General features: G+C 39.2%; 1 protein-coding gene across 1 annotated transcript in view; it reads left to right on the top strand.

Annotated features, from left to right (window-relative positions):
- Window positions 1–16,718, top strand: part of reep3b (receptor accessory protein 3b) — a 61,509-nt gene that overhangs the window by 34,906 nt on the left and 9,885 nt on the right. Inside the window, exons 4-6 of the mRNA XM_049563936.1 lie at window positions 697–817; window positions 931–1,044; window positions 12,479–12,641. Coding sequence (XP_049419893.1) covers window positions 697–817; window positions 931–1,044; window positions 12,479–12,641 — 398 coding nt within the window. The remainder of the gene's footprint in view (window positions 1–696; window positions 818–930; window positions 1,045–12,478; window positions 12,642–16,718) is intronic.

The raw sequence follows: 16,718 nt of genomic DNA on the forward strand, positions 1-16,718 counted from the left end.
TCAAGTGTTGATATAAATTGGTCGTGTTGCCGCGGGACGTGGTGACTTTAACTTTTAAACTTTTACACAGCATGTCTTTCTACCTGAAAGACATGCTGTGTAAAAGTTTAAAAGTTAAAGTCGCCACGTCCTGTCTCAAGTGCTGATATAGATTGGTCGTGTTGCCGCGGGATGTGGCGACTTTAACTTGGCGGTGAAAAAAAACGTCTGTCACATGGTGATACTTTGGATTCAGGTACGGCGACGTTGAACAGAAAGACGTACTGTGTAAAACCTGTTCATGGTCGTGCTCATGCTCTCCTTCAGCGTCTGTGTTGGTCACTGCTGCACGCTGGCTGCACGCACCAGGATAGCTTGTGGGCGTGATGTCATCAAACTCCACACACTACAGGAGAGGCAGTCACGTTCACAGGCACACACGTTAACATTTATTTAGCCTACATTTAATCGCAAATCGCAGCCTTTTATGCGGTTATGTAATCGCACAGCCTGACATCGCGATTGCGATTAGATTAATCATGCAGCACTAATCTCTATGGATGCTACCTCCAACTCTCTGCAACTTACACCAGAATCATCTAGACTGAAGAGAGAAAACATGTATTATTGATTTTGGAGTGAACTGTCCCTTTAAGTTTATATCAGCCTTTTAATAATATTGGGATACCCCCATTGAATTTGTGTGTGTGTGTCCAGGTTTCCTCTGTACTACGAGCTGAAGATAGCATTTGTGATCTGGCTGCTGTCCCCCTACACCAGAGGAGCAAGTCTCATTTACAGGAAGTGTCTGCACCCTCTGCTGTCTTCTAGAGAGAGGGTAAGATCACTCATCTATCCATCTGTGTATCTGTTGTTGAGAATATTATCGTCATACTGCTTAGCACTTGATTAAACTGTCTACGGGAAATGTTATTGACTGTCTCCCTTTAGGAAATAGATGAATACATTGTGCAGGCCAAAGAGAGGAGCTATGAGACTATGGTCAACTTTGGCAAGCAGGGACTGAGCATTGCAGCCACCGCCGCTGTCACTGCAGCTGTCAAGGCAAGTGTCTCTGGCTGCTACTCTGTATTCTATTTGATATTTGTTTAAAGGTTCTTCTTTTTTTTGTTACTGTCTTTCACTTAAGATGCTTTTCTGTATTTACCAAAACATCACAATAGCATGACTGAGACAGTTTGTACATGATAATCCATTTTTGTGTTTTTTTTTTTTTTTTTTTAAATGAAGGCTCAATCCCAATACATTTTCTTCATAACAAGCATGACAAAAAAATATCACTAGTAGTATGCTGATGTCTCTGTAGTTAACTGCTTAGCTAGCCAACGATAAATGGTTAGTAAATTGTTACTTATTTGTTCATGACAGTCCCACATTTTCACATAGTTGGTCCTCTACCATCAGTGTAGACTGGCAGGGTAGGAGCACAGGTTGCTAATGTTCGCCTACAGAAGACCACTGGTGGCCTGGTAGTGAAGCAGTGTTCTGTTTTATTTGATGACTTGTTTGATTGATTGATAGCATGAAACTCTAAGTTGTGAAGGAATTGGATGTGTCGATTGTTTTTGATATCATTAGATAAATGGATGGATAATGGATACGTTATTGCCATAGTTGCATCTGTTGACATAAAAGCCATCGATAACCATAGTTGGGTTACTGAACGGGCCTATGGGTTACAGGCCCAGGGGCCCAAAGTGTCAGGGGCCCCCCAGGCTTTCACATGCAAAATGTTGCTCCAATTAACATGTATCAATCAGAAAGAGACTCAAAATCACTGTAAAGAAACATAAGATAACTACAAAGACACACAAACAAAAAGACTCACAAATACTATGAAAAGAGGCAAAGACCACAAGGAGACACAAAACAACAACAAAGAGATGCAAAACAACTGCAAAAAGACACAGAGACTCACAACTACTATGAAAAGATGCAAAACAACCACTAAGAGACACAAAATAACTACAACAAGATGCAAACAGCTGCAAAGAGATTCACAATGACCACAGAGGTATTAAGCAACAACGAAGAGACTCAAAAGGACCACAAATAGGGGCAAAAACACTGCAAAAACATAACAAACTTAAAACTACAAACAGACACAAAACCCCAGAGAGATGCATAACGACTACAAAAAGATGCAAAACACCAACACAAAGAAGCTAAACAACTACAAAGTCTGTGTCTTACCCCTGTGTGGTATACCGGTTCATACAGAAACTGGTTTTTATTTTCGTTGTGATATGAATTTTTCATATACCGGTGAATAGCCCAAACAACGTCCGGAATGTGCATGGCGAGAAAGTGTTTCAGCGGGGACCCATTTCACTGCTGCACACCACAGGCGTGCTAGAGCCAGCTAGAGTGATAGCATAGAGAAAAGTTTAGAGACGAGAATGGCTGCCGGAGAGAGTCCTGAAAGCGAAGCAACTGTACACGTTGCTGAAGAAGAACACAATGACTCAGAAGAACTCATACCAAAAAGAGCAGTGTTTTCCCTATATGCGTATATATATGCCACCGCTGCTAATTTTTATTTATTTATTTTTTGTCTTAGCTCCACAGTCATATTATTTGGTGCTATGGACGCTTCATATCCAGGGCTATAGAACAGGTCTATACCTTGTCCTTTTATTAAACAAAATAAATAGCCTTATGTTATTTGTCTTATTTACATGACGGCATTTCACTTCTGACTCTCGCGTGTTAACAGTTCTCCTCTGCTCTCTGTAACGCGCATGGCGGACTTTCTCCCCGATGCACACACACACACACACACATACACAAACACACAGACATGTGTGCACACACACACACAGGTGAGCACACTAAAGCACGGCTCGGGCTGCATTTTCCTGACTGAAGCCGACCCGAGTCTGAGACAGTTATAACTCAGCATGGCACTAATGGAGCAGAGCCTGTGTTGTGTTCAGGCGTTGTCACGTAAATAACAAATTCCAGCACTTGAATAGGCCATAGCACAACACAGCAGCCTGTCAAGTGGGCCGAACCCTAGCAAAATACCATCAAATACCGTGACACCAATATGATTTTTAAAAAAATCGTGATATGAAACTTTTGTCACACCGCCCAGCCCTACCCAGAAGCCCATTTTCTCATTATCTGCCCACGTCACTGACAACTGATGAAATATCTGAAGGGTCTTGAAGGGTCCTTCAAAGCAGATTTCAAACTCTACTCCTTGTAACTCTGTTTCGAGCGGCAAAAAGGCACTCAAAAAAGAGGGGTAGGGATACAAATGAGATATGAAAATGGGCTGAAGACAACATTTCCAATAAATCCCATGGCCTCCTCATATTTACTGAGAAGGATTAACATGTTGAAAATCTTTTTTTTTTTTTTTTTTTTTTAAATTCTCTTTCCTATTTGATTCTGTAAGAAACTGTTGGAGTTTTAGCTCCTATGCTTAGATGTAACAGTGTTCTCTGCCTGTTATATGCAGTAAAGCAGTCCAACAGCAGTTTTGACAAATTCAACCTGTTCGTACAGAATGTACTCACTTGGCTTTCTAAACCACACGTCAGAGAACACAGACAGAAATGCCATTGGTGTGTGTGTAAAAGAATGCGAGAGAGTTACATTACATGCCACAGCCGATCCTGAATAAAATCTGAACACAAAGATGAGATAGTATCTGAACCATTGTGCTCATGCAAATGTATCCACTGTGAGTAAGTCTCTAAAGGACCTTGTTGTCCTTGTCCTATCGCTCTCTGCAGAGTCAGTGTAAATGAAGTGTTTTCAAGCTAGTTTCATCAGCATTGCGTGAATGCCCAAGCGTGTCAGATAATCCCTATTGATCTCCTGTCTTCACTGCACTTAGGTAACCCCAGGCAGTGGGAATCTACTATTAAACACAAAGTCAAGTTACTAGGTCACGTTCACAGCAGAGGCTATCCAGCACAGATTTAGCTTGATGCGTGATTCATTGAGGAAAGTCTGAAGAAAGACAATCAAATATAAACACATTTCTCTTTCAATTTTTTAAGAAAAACAAGTAAAAGCAAATAATGTACTTTTTGAGTTGGATCAGTTCCAGGCTTTCAGTACTTTCACCTTTCTGGTTTTTGTGTCTCAGTACAATGCCACATTGTCATACCTGGGATGATAAAATATCAAAATGAAATGAATTTCAACTTAAAGTAAAAATAAATAAATGAATGAATTAAAACAAGTTAAAAAAAACACGAAGAAAAGTAGGATTATTTTTTATCAGCGCAATGGTAAATAATGAAATAAATAAGAGAGATAACATTGTAAAGGCAAGAGCGTGCAATATTTGATATGTTTACATGCACACTAATATCCTGGTTTTGAGGTAGGGATGCAAACAATTCATCGATTAATTGTCAATAAGAAATTACTCGATTAAAATAAATTAATTGCAATTAGTTGCGTTTGTAACCCCGTAATTCCCCGCCAGTCCACTTGAGGGTGCTCTTGACGCCAGACGTACTTGATGCACACGTGAGAACACACAAGAAGCAGGGCTCTGATGAGCACAACATAAACATGAAGTGGCATGATGAAGCGGACAAGACGGAGTGCAGTGTGGAGTCATTTTAAGTTGGTTAATGACGACAAAGACGCCAAATGCACAATATGTGGTAGTATTTTAAACTACAACAACTCCACAATTTCGTTTTAGTGATTATAACAGTGAAAAAAGGCAGACCCAGCTGTACAGGAACCAGTGAAGGGAAGCAGGGAAACTTTGTTGATATTCAACCAGCTGTGTGTCTGAGCTGGGAGCGGCACGGGGGTGACGCTAAACACTGTTCATCTGCACACACTGTGTTACCTTGATTTCGTTGCTGTGTCAGTCTGATATCCTGAATATATCCTTCAAATGCATGTTGTAGAAATTTGAGAGTATTTCTCCAGGGAGTGCAGTTAGCGACAGTGGGAGCGCCATGCCAGTCTATCTCTGAAACCGAAAGTTTGTCGAACTTGGCAACAGTAACTAAGGGGGGCGGGCCTTAGCGAAGGGTGAATTCAATATTATCATTAAGCTGCCGTTGCCATGGATACAGAGTACAGACATTTCTTTTTGGGAATTTTGAATCAATAAAACGTGCTTTAATCATTATTTTGTGTCACATCACTGAATGTTTTAGTAGTAAGCCATGTTCTAAGTGGAATAATGTATAGTGAGCTTGTGACAGTTGAAAAATAACTCCCTTCAGGGAGTTGGGAGTTATTTTTCAACAGTCACTGGCTCAGTATACATTATCCCTTACTTAATGTTTCCCATGTCACAGATGAGAGAATGCCCAATTTATTTTCATGTTAAGTAGCCTGCATAATATTTTGATATTTACTGTTCAGAATGTCTTTGATATGCTACCAAAATGCTATTGCCTGCCCTCAAGTATATCCCAAATATATCCCAAAATAAATCTTTGATTAAGGAATATGATTTGCATTTTTTCTGTATATCATAAGGAAGATATAGCTTTTTATGTAGACAGAGCCTTTTGATTCAGACGGAAATTCAGCTTCTCAGGAAAATCGCCGCTTATAAATTAATCGATCATCGATCACTAAGATGAAACAACTATTGATTAATGAATTAATCGATAATTTGCATCCCTATTTTGCGGCTTGTCAAAGTTTTGAGTATATGTGCAATATGATGTTAACATGGAACAGTAGGTGACCAGTACAATGCTGCTTTAAACTAGGTGGATATGGTTTCTGGTCCATAACCTCTCTGCATCTTTAAACCAATCACAGTCGTCATGAGCATTGTTAAGCCAAGTATGCAGTGAAGGTGCCCTTGCAAAATAGTGTTGGGAGGGAACTTGTTTTGGTGGAGAGGCCAGCCCTGAAATTAAATTGGCTCAGTCTGCACAAAACGAAACCTCACATAAAACACTGAGGGACTTTTTAGTGTGTAGGTTGCTAGCTCAGTGGTTGTTGTTGTTTCACGCACAGCACTCAAACAATGTGTACATCTGGCTATTCAAGACTAACTGCATGTAGTGAAGGGGAAGTGTGTTACTTAGGCAAGGGCGGTATCACGGTATTATGGTATACCAGGGTATTCAGAAATCCCAACGGTATGATTTTTAGTTCTGTCAAAAATACAGATGCTCCTCTTTCCATTAAATTCATACAGAGAGGCTGTAGTGAGGGTGTTTTGTATGTATTGTACATCATGCGCCAGCAAACGTGGTGAGGGATAATGTAACAGGACTGTAAACAGCAGGCCTGCTACAGATAGAGACTCAGGGGAAACAGCATTTCTCACATCTAACTCTGTGTATTAAGGGTTTATTTGAACCAAACCAAGAGATGTGATTGTTGGAACAGTGGACTTACTAACTAGATAACTAACAAGACTAACCAAGATGGTTTTAGCAAGTTTTATTTTGTTTCTGTCAAGTTTGAATGAAGTGTGTTTTAGCACGAGTTAACAAAGTAATTAAGTCAGTCTTACTTTGGTATAAGAAACTTGAATTCCCTCCACTGTTACTGTTCAATTCAGTTATCTTGTGTTGGACTTAAATTTAGCCAGAGTGTTGTGTGAGTGCCTCCTAATAAAAACAAGAAAAGAAAAGAAATCAATGACTCAAGGTTTGCATAAATTGAAACAAAGATGTGGATCAGAATCAATGCCAAGGGTGTGACGATGTGAACTAAGAAATTGTTGGCTGTACCTTTTAACTTTACTGTAGTGTATGTGTCCTTTTAGAGACACCAGTGTGGGACTTGTAAAAGCCCTCCTGTCTCTGCTAACATTAAACATCACATTAATCACTGCTTCAAAGCTGTGCCTCTCTCTCACTCTCCAACATTCCAGTCTCAAGCTCTCGCTCTGTTTCTCTCTCTCTGCCATGCTTAGCATGTGTCTCTTTTTATTTGTCTCCTCTCTCCCCCTTTATTTCTTATATTACCTTTATTTCTATTGCCTCCCCTTGTCTTTATTGTTTCTTTCTTCCTTTCTCTCTCCCTCTGTGATTTATCACCACAGTTTTAGGTCACATTGCTATTTCAAATCCTTTAAAAGCTTTTCGTGTTTTGAGCTGGAATTTGATTAACCTTGGCTTGTACAAAACAACCAGCTGCATCGCACATAAAATCCATCTGTGTGAACCTGCCTGACAGAGAGCACTCTGAAAGATCTCAGCAGAGGATGGAGCCATGGTTTGGTTTACAAATGCATCTCAGCTTTTAGACCATCGGTACTCAGCCTTTTTAGCTTGTGATTTTATTGAGCGAGAAACTCCTGAGACCCACCCATTTCCTCCTGCTATATGCACCAGCCTTTATTATGCATGCAGCATACATGCATATTGATGTGCATGTAGCCTGAGGCTGATTTAAATTGCATCTGTAAAGCCTCTACAGGTGTGAAGAAGCTGAACATTTCTTTTCTTACTGCTTCTTTCAGTTGTTACTGTTGCTTCTCTGCTCCCTGGTCTGGAGTGATTACTGTGCCAAGATTCACTTTTGGTCATGCCCACTTGACACACCTGCAGCCAGTGCACCGTACCTTAATCAGAGTCTTCAGATTCAAATTGTAGACTGTATACAAAGATGGACAACACATCTCCAGCAAGCAACAACCTCTGTGAAACATGAAGCCAAAATGGAAGTGCCAAAAACGGCAGTTCCTCTAATGGCCACATGAGGCTGGCTCCAAGAGCGAATCAGTCCCCACTGACCCCCATGTTAAAATGCCCAGCTTTACAGCAGAAATAAACATGTTTGCAGCCTGGTACAAAAAACAGTTATGGCTTCTATAGTAAACATCAACATTTGTGATAATTGTACAGAGGATGAATTTTAGTAAAACTTACCTGTTGACATTTTAGTAAGGCTTCAAGTTACGCATTAAACACTGTCCACGTTGACAGACTGTCAGCCAAAATGCCAGACTCAAAGCTTCAAAACGGCAGTGTGCACATACCAGGAATAAACATGAACATTTAGTTATTATGTAAAAATATAAGTTAATACATACAACATACCTTAAAGTACAAAACATTATATACTAATGATATTTGACTAAATACATAAATGATGTTTTGAGCTCAGCATAATTGGATATTTCCGGTTCATTCCAACCAACCATGTGGAATTTCTCCCTGTATGCAGACGTAAATAAAACAAATACATTCATTCATAAAGTGTTTTTTTTGTGCTGCTAAAACTTCTGCTTTATATAGTTATTGCTCTTGATTGGATCAAGCTATAGATGTTTCCTGGAAACCATCTTGCTTAGATAAGACATTTCTGAAGTTTAAATGATGCAGCCTGATTTTGTAAAACATCAATTTGAAACTAGCCAGTATTTACTCAGAATGTTTATGTTCAAATTGTGTAATGAATTAAGGAAAAACTGACACAACCCAGTTCTGATCTTTGTTTAGAATAAATAAAAGGTTATCAAAAGGCGTGCTTCTGGTGCTACACAGCTTGGACGATAGAAGATTTTTAACCTAATGCTCAAAATGGTGTGAATTGTTTATAATGGGGGCCTTGGGAAAACTGCTAGGCTTCTGCTCTTGAGTATCAAACACTGATTTTAGAAAGACTGAAAGCTGTGTGTTTTCCATTCTCTTAATTGTTATTTGGTCAGGATGATGTTATATGGAGCTGCCCCAGCTTGCCTGCTAGCTAACCCTCTTGTGACTTTGTTTCTCTTTCTCTCTCTGTACTGACATCCTTCTTTCTTCAGGGCTTGTGTGCTTCAGCAGGCTACTCTGGGAGGTAAAACCCGTCAGTGTAAGCAGCATGGACAGAACATTCCCTTTCCATTTCATACCAGCATTATTCTGCCATGACACCGTGTTCCCCACCCTTTGATTTTCAGACTTTTCTGTTCTTTTACCAGACCTGCTAGCTGAACGTGAGTCCTGGTGTTTATTTCCGTCTTGTTCTTAGTGTTGTAATAAAGAATCAACAATTGCAGGAATCAACAATTGCAATTACATTGAACTCAATATTTACAGTTTACTCATTTCTCTTCATTTATATCCCAGAATGTCTGAAGTTTTTTTTTTTTGTCATTAATCTTCCTGTGTTTAAATCGTTCATTTCATTGTAACACCTGACACATTCTTCCTGTGTCCTCTTTTTCTTGCATTATCTTTGATCAAAAATCATTTCATTTTTTTACTTCCTTGTTGCTGGTCCTCATTATGTGAACTGTGTCTATGATGATAAATTTCATCATTGTAGAATCTGGTTACTTGTCATCAGTGTCCCTAATGCTTATGGCATTTTCTGTGCTTCAGTGTTCAAATAAGTTTCTATAAGTATATGTATCAGTGTATACTATTACTATTTCTATATTATGTACATTTTTTACATATGTATATTAGACAAAATATAATACTGGGTACACTCCAGTCAGGCAGTATTATCACTAATTCAATAATGAATTGGTTGATCTGATGCAGATGATTGATTTAACATCTTAAACTTTAAACCTGTAAAAAATCTGTACATATTGATATTTGGTGTCATTTGGCAACCATGTCCTTGCGTTTAGAGCTCTGGACAGACCTCTGTGTCCTCCACAAGTCTCTGAGTGTTGACAGAGCAGCTTTAACATATTAAAAAAAATAGACATTTTTATGTCTGACACACTTGACACACAGCCAGGAGACAAAATTACAGTTGCTGTTGTCATTACCAATCCTTCTGCTTAACCACAATAACTGTGCCAAACACTTGTTGCATTTTGTATCACGCTGTAGTCAGTTGTTAAAGGAATACTTCATCCGCAAAATGAGTATTTGTAAATCCATTAGTTATGCCGTGTTACCTTGAATTTGTGAAGAAAACGTTTTTTCTTGAATGCCTCCACTAAAACAGTCAACATACTGATATCTTGATTGATTGGGAACCATGCTTAACCTCAGCAAAACTATATCAAAACATTGTTTTATGAACTCTCAAACAACTCGGGCTGTATAATCCAAGTCTTCTTTATCCAAATGGATGCTCAGTACTTCCCAAACATGCATTTTCACTATAAACCTTAGCACTGGAGTCTGGCCTTGAAGAGATCATTGATAACTTTCACTTTCCATTCAGTTTTAAATAGAAAAGGTTTTAGTGAAAATGCATGTCAGCATTCAACTCAATAAATGAGACTTGGATTATACTGCAGTTGTGTGAGAATTTGTAAACGAATGGTTTGACATAGTTTTGCAGCTGTTAAACGTGGTTGCCAGTCAATCAGTAAATCAATATGTTCACCGTGTTCCGTGGGTGTGGCAGCGGGTCAGAAAGCTCACTTTTTAAAAATACTAAATTCTCCGCCTGCTAAGGCTAAGTTTTGAGTGAGGTTTATTAATTTGCCTCATCAAGTTTATGACCACTGGTTAAGTCATTTGTAAAGTAAATGTGCAGATACCGATCTAATCATCCCCCCACTGCGGTGCATGACTCAGACTGTTGGCTTTGGTGTATCTTTGGCCAAAGTCTGCTTAGCTTCAGCCAAACTAGCAAATATGTCAAACTAGTTGTTGGGCAGAATCAGTGGAGATGATAAACAGTAATCATTATGTGCTTATGTAATGAAGGCCAAATGCTTATGCTCATGACATCTGACCTCAGCATTTGTTGCTTGAAAAACCAGAATTTACAAGAAAATAAAAAGAAAATGTTTTAAAAGTAAAGTCAGAGATTTACAAGAATGAAATATTATGAGAATAAAGTCAACAAATCAATTAAAGTAATTTTTACATGAAATGGGAATATTGGGAGATTTATTTTCATATTCCATGGCGAACAGGTAAGAGCAGTTTGTCAGTTTATGAGTCCTGAGACTAGGGCTGGGCGATATGGAATATATCAAATATTCCAATATTTTTGATGGAATACAGCAATATTTATACTGCAACAATATTGTAGGGTTGAACATTGGTGCTTTCACAAAATATTTATACAATTAGATTTTTGATAAATAATCATCAGTATTGTGTATATCAGGGCTGCATCTAATGGTTATTGTCATCATGGATTAATCTGCCTATTATTTTCAAAATTAATCAGTTACTCTTTAGCCGCAAAAAAAATTGTCAAAAATTGATAATGTTGGAAAGTCACAGTTTTCCAGAACCTAAAGTGACGTCTTCACAATGCTTCTTCTGTCAAACCAACAGTCAATAACCTTAAAAATCTTCATTAACTATCAAATGACAAAGAAAAGTAGCAAAAGCTTGTGTTTGAAAAGGTGGAACCAGAAAATCTTTTACATTTTTGCTTAGAAAATTACTAAAACGATAATGTATTATCAAAATAGTTAGCAGTTAATTCTCTTTTGATTGATTAATCACTTAATTGACTATTGTTGCAGCTCTAGTGACTAATGACTAACTGGGTAAATAAAACACCGAGAACAGTCTTGTAAGTATGGAAATTGCATCACTTTACAGCCTTTATAACCAGTAAAAGACAACACATACAGTATTGCAGTATCCAAGATCTAACATGATATCTAGTCTGATATCACATTATTGATGTAATATTGATATATTGGCCATTCCAACCTGAGACTTGAAGTTATAGATTTTAACATTATTGCACCTGGTGATGAGAGATTTAAAGATAGTGAAGTGACATGAAACCATTTACATGAGAGCCCCTAACCGGATGTGTTTTTCCTGTGCAGTGGGGACTTGGTTAACTCCAACTGTTGAGCCAAGACACAAGTTCAAAGAAAAAAGATTAAAGCTGAGTGGACTTCAGGATTCTCTTGAAACACAATGAAAAGCAGCCTAAGTTAAGTGTTACAATAGCTGTGCACTGAGTGAAAATGAATGCTCTGCTGGTATCTTGCTAACCAAGCTCTCTATGACTTTATTAGAGTCATATCGCTTACTTAAGTGAGAGGTGACAGACCTGCAGACATAGAACACAGCTGAATACAAGTCATAGGAAAGTGCAAATCCCATAGTGATAGTGCAGTTTGGACTGTCAGTGGCCCTGGTGCTACATCCCTGTTCCTCAGTCCAGCTCTCACTTGTCTAGCTGGTCAGCTGGTGTAAAGCTGCCACTATTAAACTTGTCAAGCTGCATCCAAATGATAGGTGTCAGGGTTAGTGAGGCAACATGCATCTGTTTGTAGCAGCAGAGTCAGTTCTTAAGTTGTGTGATAGTAGCCAATAAAATAGAAGATGTCTGTGCTCATTTACAACAAAACAAACTCACTGACAATCACATACTTGTCTACTACACAAATTGAGATTTTTTTCTGACGCTAAGAAAATTCCCACCTCACCTAAAACAGCCTGCAGCCCTCCAGATATTCAGTTGCAACCCAGCAGATGTTTCACCATCTGTAAATGTTGAGGGGACTTGGTAGTTAGTTGTGTGCTATTGACACTCATTAACTTCATCCGTGTGTTGGATTTTGTCCTGTTGATCAGCGAAAGGTCTGAAGTGCTGTTTGCAGATGATGTAATATTGACTGGTGTGTGTGTTTGTGTCACAGGGTCAGGGTGCCATCACAGAGAAGCTGCGTAGCCTGAGTATGCACGACCTCACACAGATAAGCCAGCAAGATGACGGGGGGAACCAGCTTTACCAGTACAGCTCCCACTCAGCCAACCCCGCCATCAGGAGATCTCAGAGCACTGACGCTGGCGATGGAACTGGTACACACACACACACACACACACACACACACACACACACACACACACACAAAATGCAGTGTTTTTTCCTAGTGTACAAGTATTTATGCAACAAACGTATGAAATATGGAGATGGAGTTTAGTTAGTTGTCATTCAGTTGTTGTTCAGTTGTTAAGACCCGTAGTCTTCATCTTGAGAGGTGTGTTACTTACTAGTTATCATGTGTTAAGTTGGAAAATTTGATGTGTTATTTCTTGTGTTAAGCTGAAAAGTGTGTCAAGGTAGAAAATTACATGTTTTCGATAGGGCTGTACCCAAATATTCCGATATTCAAATATTCATTTCGATGGGTAGGTAACGTTATGAAAATTTGGTATTCGATACTTGTTTTTTTTTTATTTACTTTTTTACCTTTACTTTTTTTTTGTGCTAAATGTAGTCTTTTTGTTGTTGGTAAATGCAGGTTATCAATAAAATCAAAACTTTTAAATTGCACTGTTAAAAATGTGAAAATATAGTATCCTACCAACTGACGGATTTAACAGACGATCACTGCTGCCCGACCCACAAGGCTGTACACAACAGTAAGGCTACAGACATTATATTCCATTCAGGCCGGCAGAACCAGCAGCGCATCGGCTCTACAGTGCACGGCACTGCTGATTAACCATTTTATTGCAGCTCAGAGTGTCTGCCAGCAACCAGTTACTTGCAGAGGCTTCCTACAACTTGTTTCAACGGTTCCGATTTAATCAGAAGACAAATTAATTCAAATTAATGAATGCATGCTTTCGCATTGTGATGAACGTTTCTGCTGGTCAACACAGTTTTAGACTTCCTTCTCTAAGATCAGGACCCATGGAGGTTTAAAGACACCTGCATACAGCATTGGAGGGGGGCCCTGGTTATTCCTATGAAAGTTGCTTAGTGGTGAGTGAAACCAAAGATGCTCAGTTTCCACAGTCCAAAATCACCCGAATCGTCCAGTGTGGGGCCCATAAAGCAAGTGTACTAGAGATTTACACTTGCCAAACACGGCTGAGAGCGGCCAGGTCTCTGACATCTGTAGGCTAGTCGGATGACTTCTGGTTTAGCCCTCTGCTAACTTGAATGGAGATAAAATGGTTTGATTGTGCGGTTCTTATTCAAATGTTATTGAACTGAATGGATAGAATCCCGATAGTGACATGAGCCATTTCGTAAGAGTCGTGACGTTTAAAAAAATTTGTCCATTGATTTACAGATGTCTCTTTCCCAATGCGCTTCTATTGGAAAAAGTCTTTTTGGCCCCCATGGCATTTTGTGACAGACTCGGACATTGTAATTCCACTTTTTTGCCATTATATAAAATTGTCTTCAAAGCGCGATGCTGATCCTGGGGGCTTGTTGAGACCAGAAAGGGTCCAACAGTGGAGGTGGGCCTGAGGCTGGAGCTCTGCAGCTAGATCCTACTCAAACAAATAGAGGCCAAATATAGAAGCTAGGACACACCTAGCTCACTGACTTCATGACAAACTGTTTTTGCTTCTGTAGCAGTTGCTTATCCTAATTGAAATAAGAAAAACATACTGTACATATCTGGCTTTTTTTGTAAATTAGAATACTGTATATAATGTACTTAGTATACAGGAAAAAAGTTAACGGAGGAAAATGCCTCAAAAATGGGTGCACCTGTTGGGTGCACTCAGGAAAGGTTGCTTTATCCATAATTGGGTTTTGAAAAATAGTGCAAATTTCCAAATTTTTAGATGAAGCGCCCCCAGATTCAGAAGTGCCACTGTGAAATCACCTTGAATAACTGTTCTTACAGTAAGCACATAGATAGTGTAGTCAGTAACACAACTGCACCATCAATGTGCCAAATAGCCACGTCAGCTTCATATTTTGGTGTTACGTTTCTTTGTTTTGTCTTTGTTTGCTTCCTTCCTCCGTGTCTTCCTTGCTTGATGAGAACTGCAGGCTGGCTGGCATGTCAATGAAAGCTCTGTGTGTGTGTGTGTGTGTGTGTGTGGGAGAGAGAGAGAGTGTGTGAGATGACTTCCCAGCAGACAGAGGGGATGAGATGAGGTTGAGTGGGATGCTGCTGGAATGTCAAACACACACACTCTCTCTCTCTCTCTGTTCCTTCAGTCTATCTCTCTTCCTCTCTCTCTCTCTCTCTCTCTCTCTCTCTCTCTCTCTCTCTCTCTCTCTCACACACACACACTCACGCACGCACGCGCGCACACACACACACACACGTAGACACACAGGCAGTCAGTGAGGCGTGGAGAGGGAGAGAATAGGAGCGTAGGAGAGGACTGAGATGAATGTATAGGAGGAGAGTGGAGATGTAAGGGATGGATGGAGAAGGAGTGAATTGGAAGAAGAGGTGGATGGATGGAGGGAAGCGACGCTGGTAGACAACATTAGCATACTGAGAGAGGAAAGACTGTTATGTATTCAGCTCAGCCTGCCAGCACAGAGATGAAGAGAGGCAAAGGAAGAGATGTTTTTACCCTCCAACTGCTCTCTTTCATATGGTTCTCTCTGCTGTGGAGGGTTTTCATATGACATCATACACCCTCTAGTGGCCATATTAAAGATTCTCAGCTCTTCTGTTTTGTTTAACATATGACTCAAAGGTGATGTTCTCCCAAATACAAAAAATATACCCTGATACACACACACACACACACACACACACACACACACACACATACAGTCAGGTCCATAATTATTTGGACAATGATACAGTTGTCGTCATTTTGGCTCTGTACACCACCACAATGGGTTTTAAATGAAACAATGAATACCTGCTTAAAGTGCAGACTCTCAGCTTTCATTTAAGGCTTTTTTCAAAAAATGTAGTATGAACCGTGTAGGAATGACAACCATTTCTTCACACAGTCCCCCAGCAACCAAAGACATTTTTAAGGCAAAGAAGTGGAATGTTCTGCAATGGCCAAGTCATATCATCTGACCTGAATCCAATTGAGCATGCGTTTCTCTTGCTGAAGCCAAAACTGAGGGCAAAACACCCAAAACACAAGCAGGAAGTGCAGACGGCTACAGTAAAGGGCTGGCAGAGCATCACCAGGGAAGAAACCCAGCATCTGGTGATGCCTATGTGTCCAACACTTCAGGCAGTCATTGACTGTAAAGGATTTGCAACCAAGTATTAAAACTGACTGTTTAATTGATAATTATGTTAGTTTGTCCAAATACTTATGAGCCCTTAAAGTTGGGGGACTGTGTGAAGAAATGGTTGTCATTCCTACACGGTTCATACTACATTTTTGAAAAAAGCCTTAAATGAAAGCTGAGAGTCTGCACTTTAAGCAGGTATTCATTGTTTCATTTAAACCCCATTGTGGTGGTGTACAGAGCCAAAATGATGACAACTATATCATTGTCCAAATAATTATGGACCTGACTGTATATATATGGTAGCATAATTTGTTAACAATAATGATAAATAATGTAAAATATTGATATGAAACACTGTCACAGATGATTTTGCTTTCCCTGGTCTGCACAAATATTTCCATAGGCATATTTTGACTTAATTAGAGAGTACAGTAGAGAGATGATAGAAGAAGTAGAATAGAAGTGGAGGGGAGAGAGGGGGGATAACATGCAACAAATGTCTCCAGAAAACAACAAATGATATCCTTACCAACAAAGGTCACCAAACTCAAAGTGATCACACTGCTTTATTTTGTTTGACTAACATGAAATAATCCACAGCTATTTATTTTACAAAGATATAAATAAACCTTATACGCTAATAAATCTTTATTTAAGGGCAAAAAGACCATTTTTGGATAAAAAGGGTGTAAAAACAAGATTTAGGAAAATATTTAAAATTTAGATCTGGTTATCTTGAAACAAACTGGATAGTAGCAAAGATATTCAGAAATGAGTTTAGTGATGGTAGATGGGCTGAGTTGTAAGATCATCAAGACATTCAGTACAGTAGAAGTGAATAGTCATATAGTACGACGTATCATCCACGTAAAAAATGCAAAATTGAAAGGCTGCTGCTACTTGATGAATGAACATAATTAATTAATTGACTTGTGTCAGTACAATAAAATCAGTGCAAAACAAATCGA

The sequence above is a fragment of the Epinephelus fuscoguttatus genome, linkage group LG20 (assembly GCF_011397635.1).
Source record: "Epinephelus fuscoguttatus linkage group LG20, E.fuscoguttatus.final_Chr_v1".
Taxonomy (NCBI): domain Eukaryota; kingdom Metazoa; phylum Chordata; class Actinopteri; order Perciformes; family Serranidae; genus Epinephelus; species Epinephelus fuscoguttatus.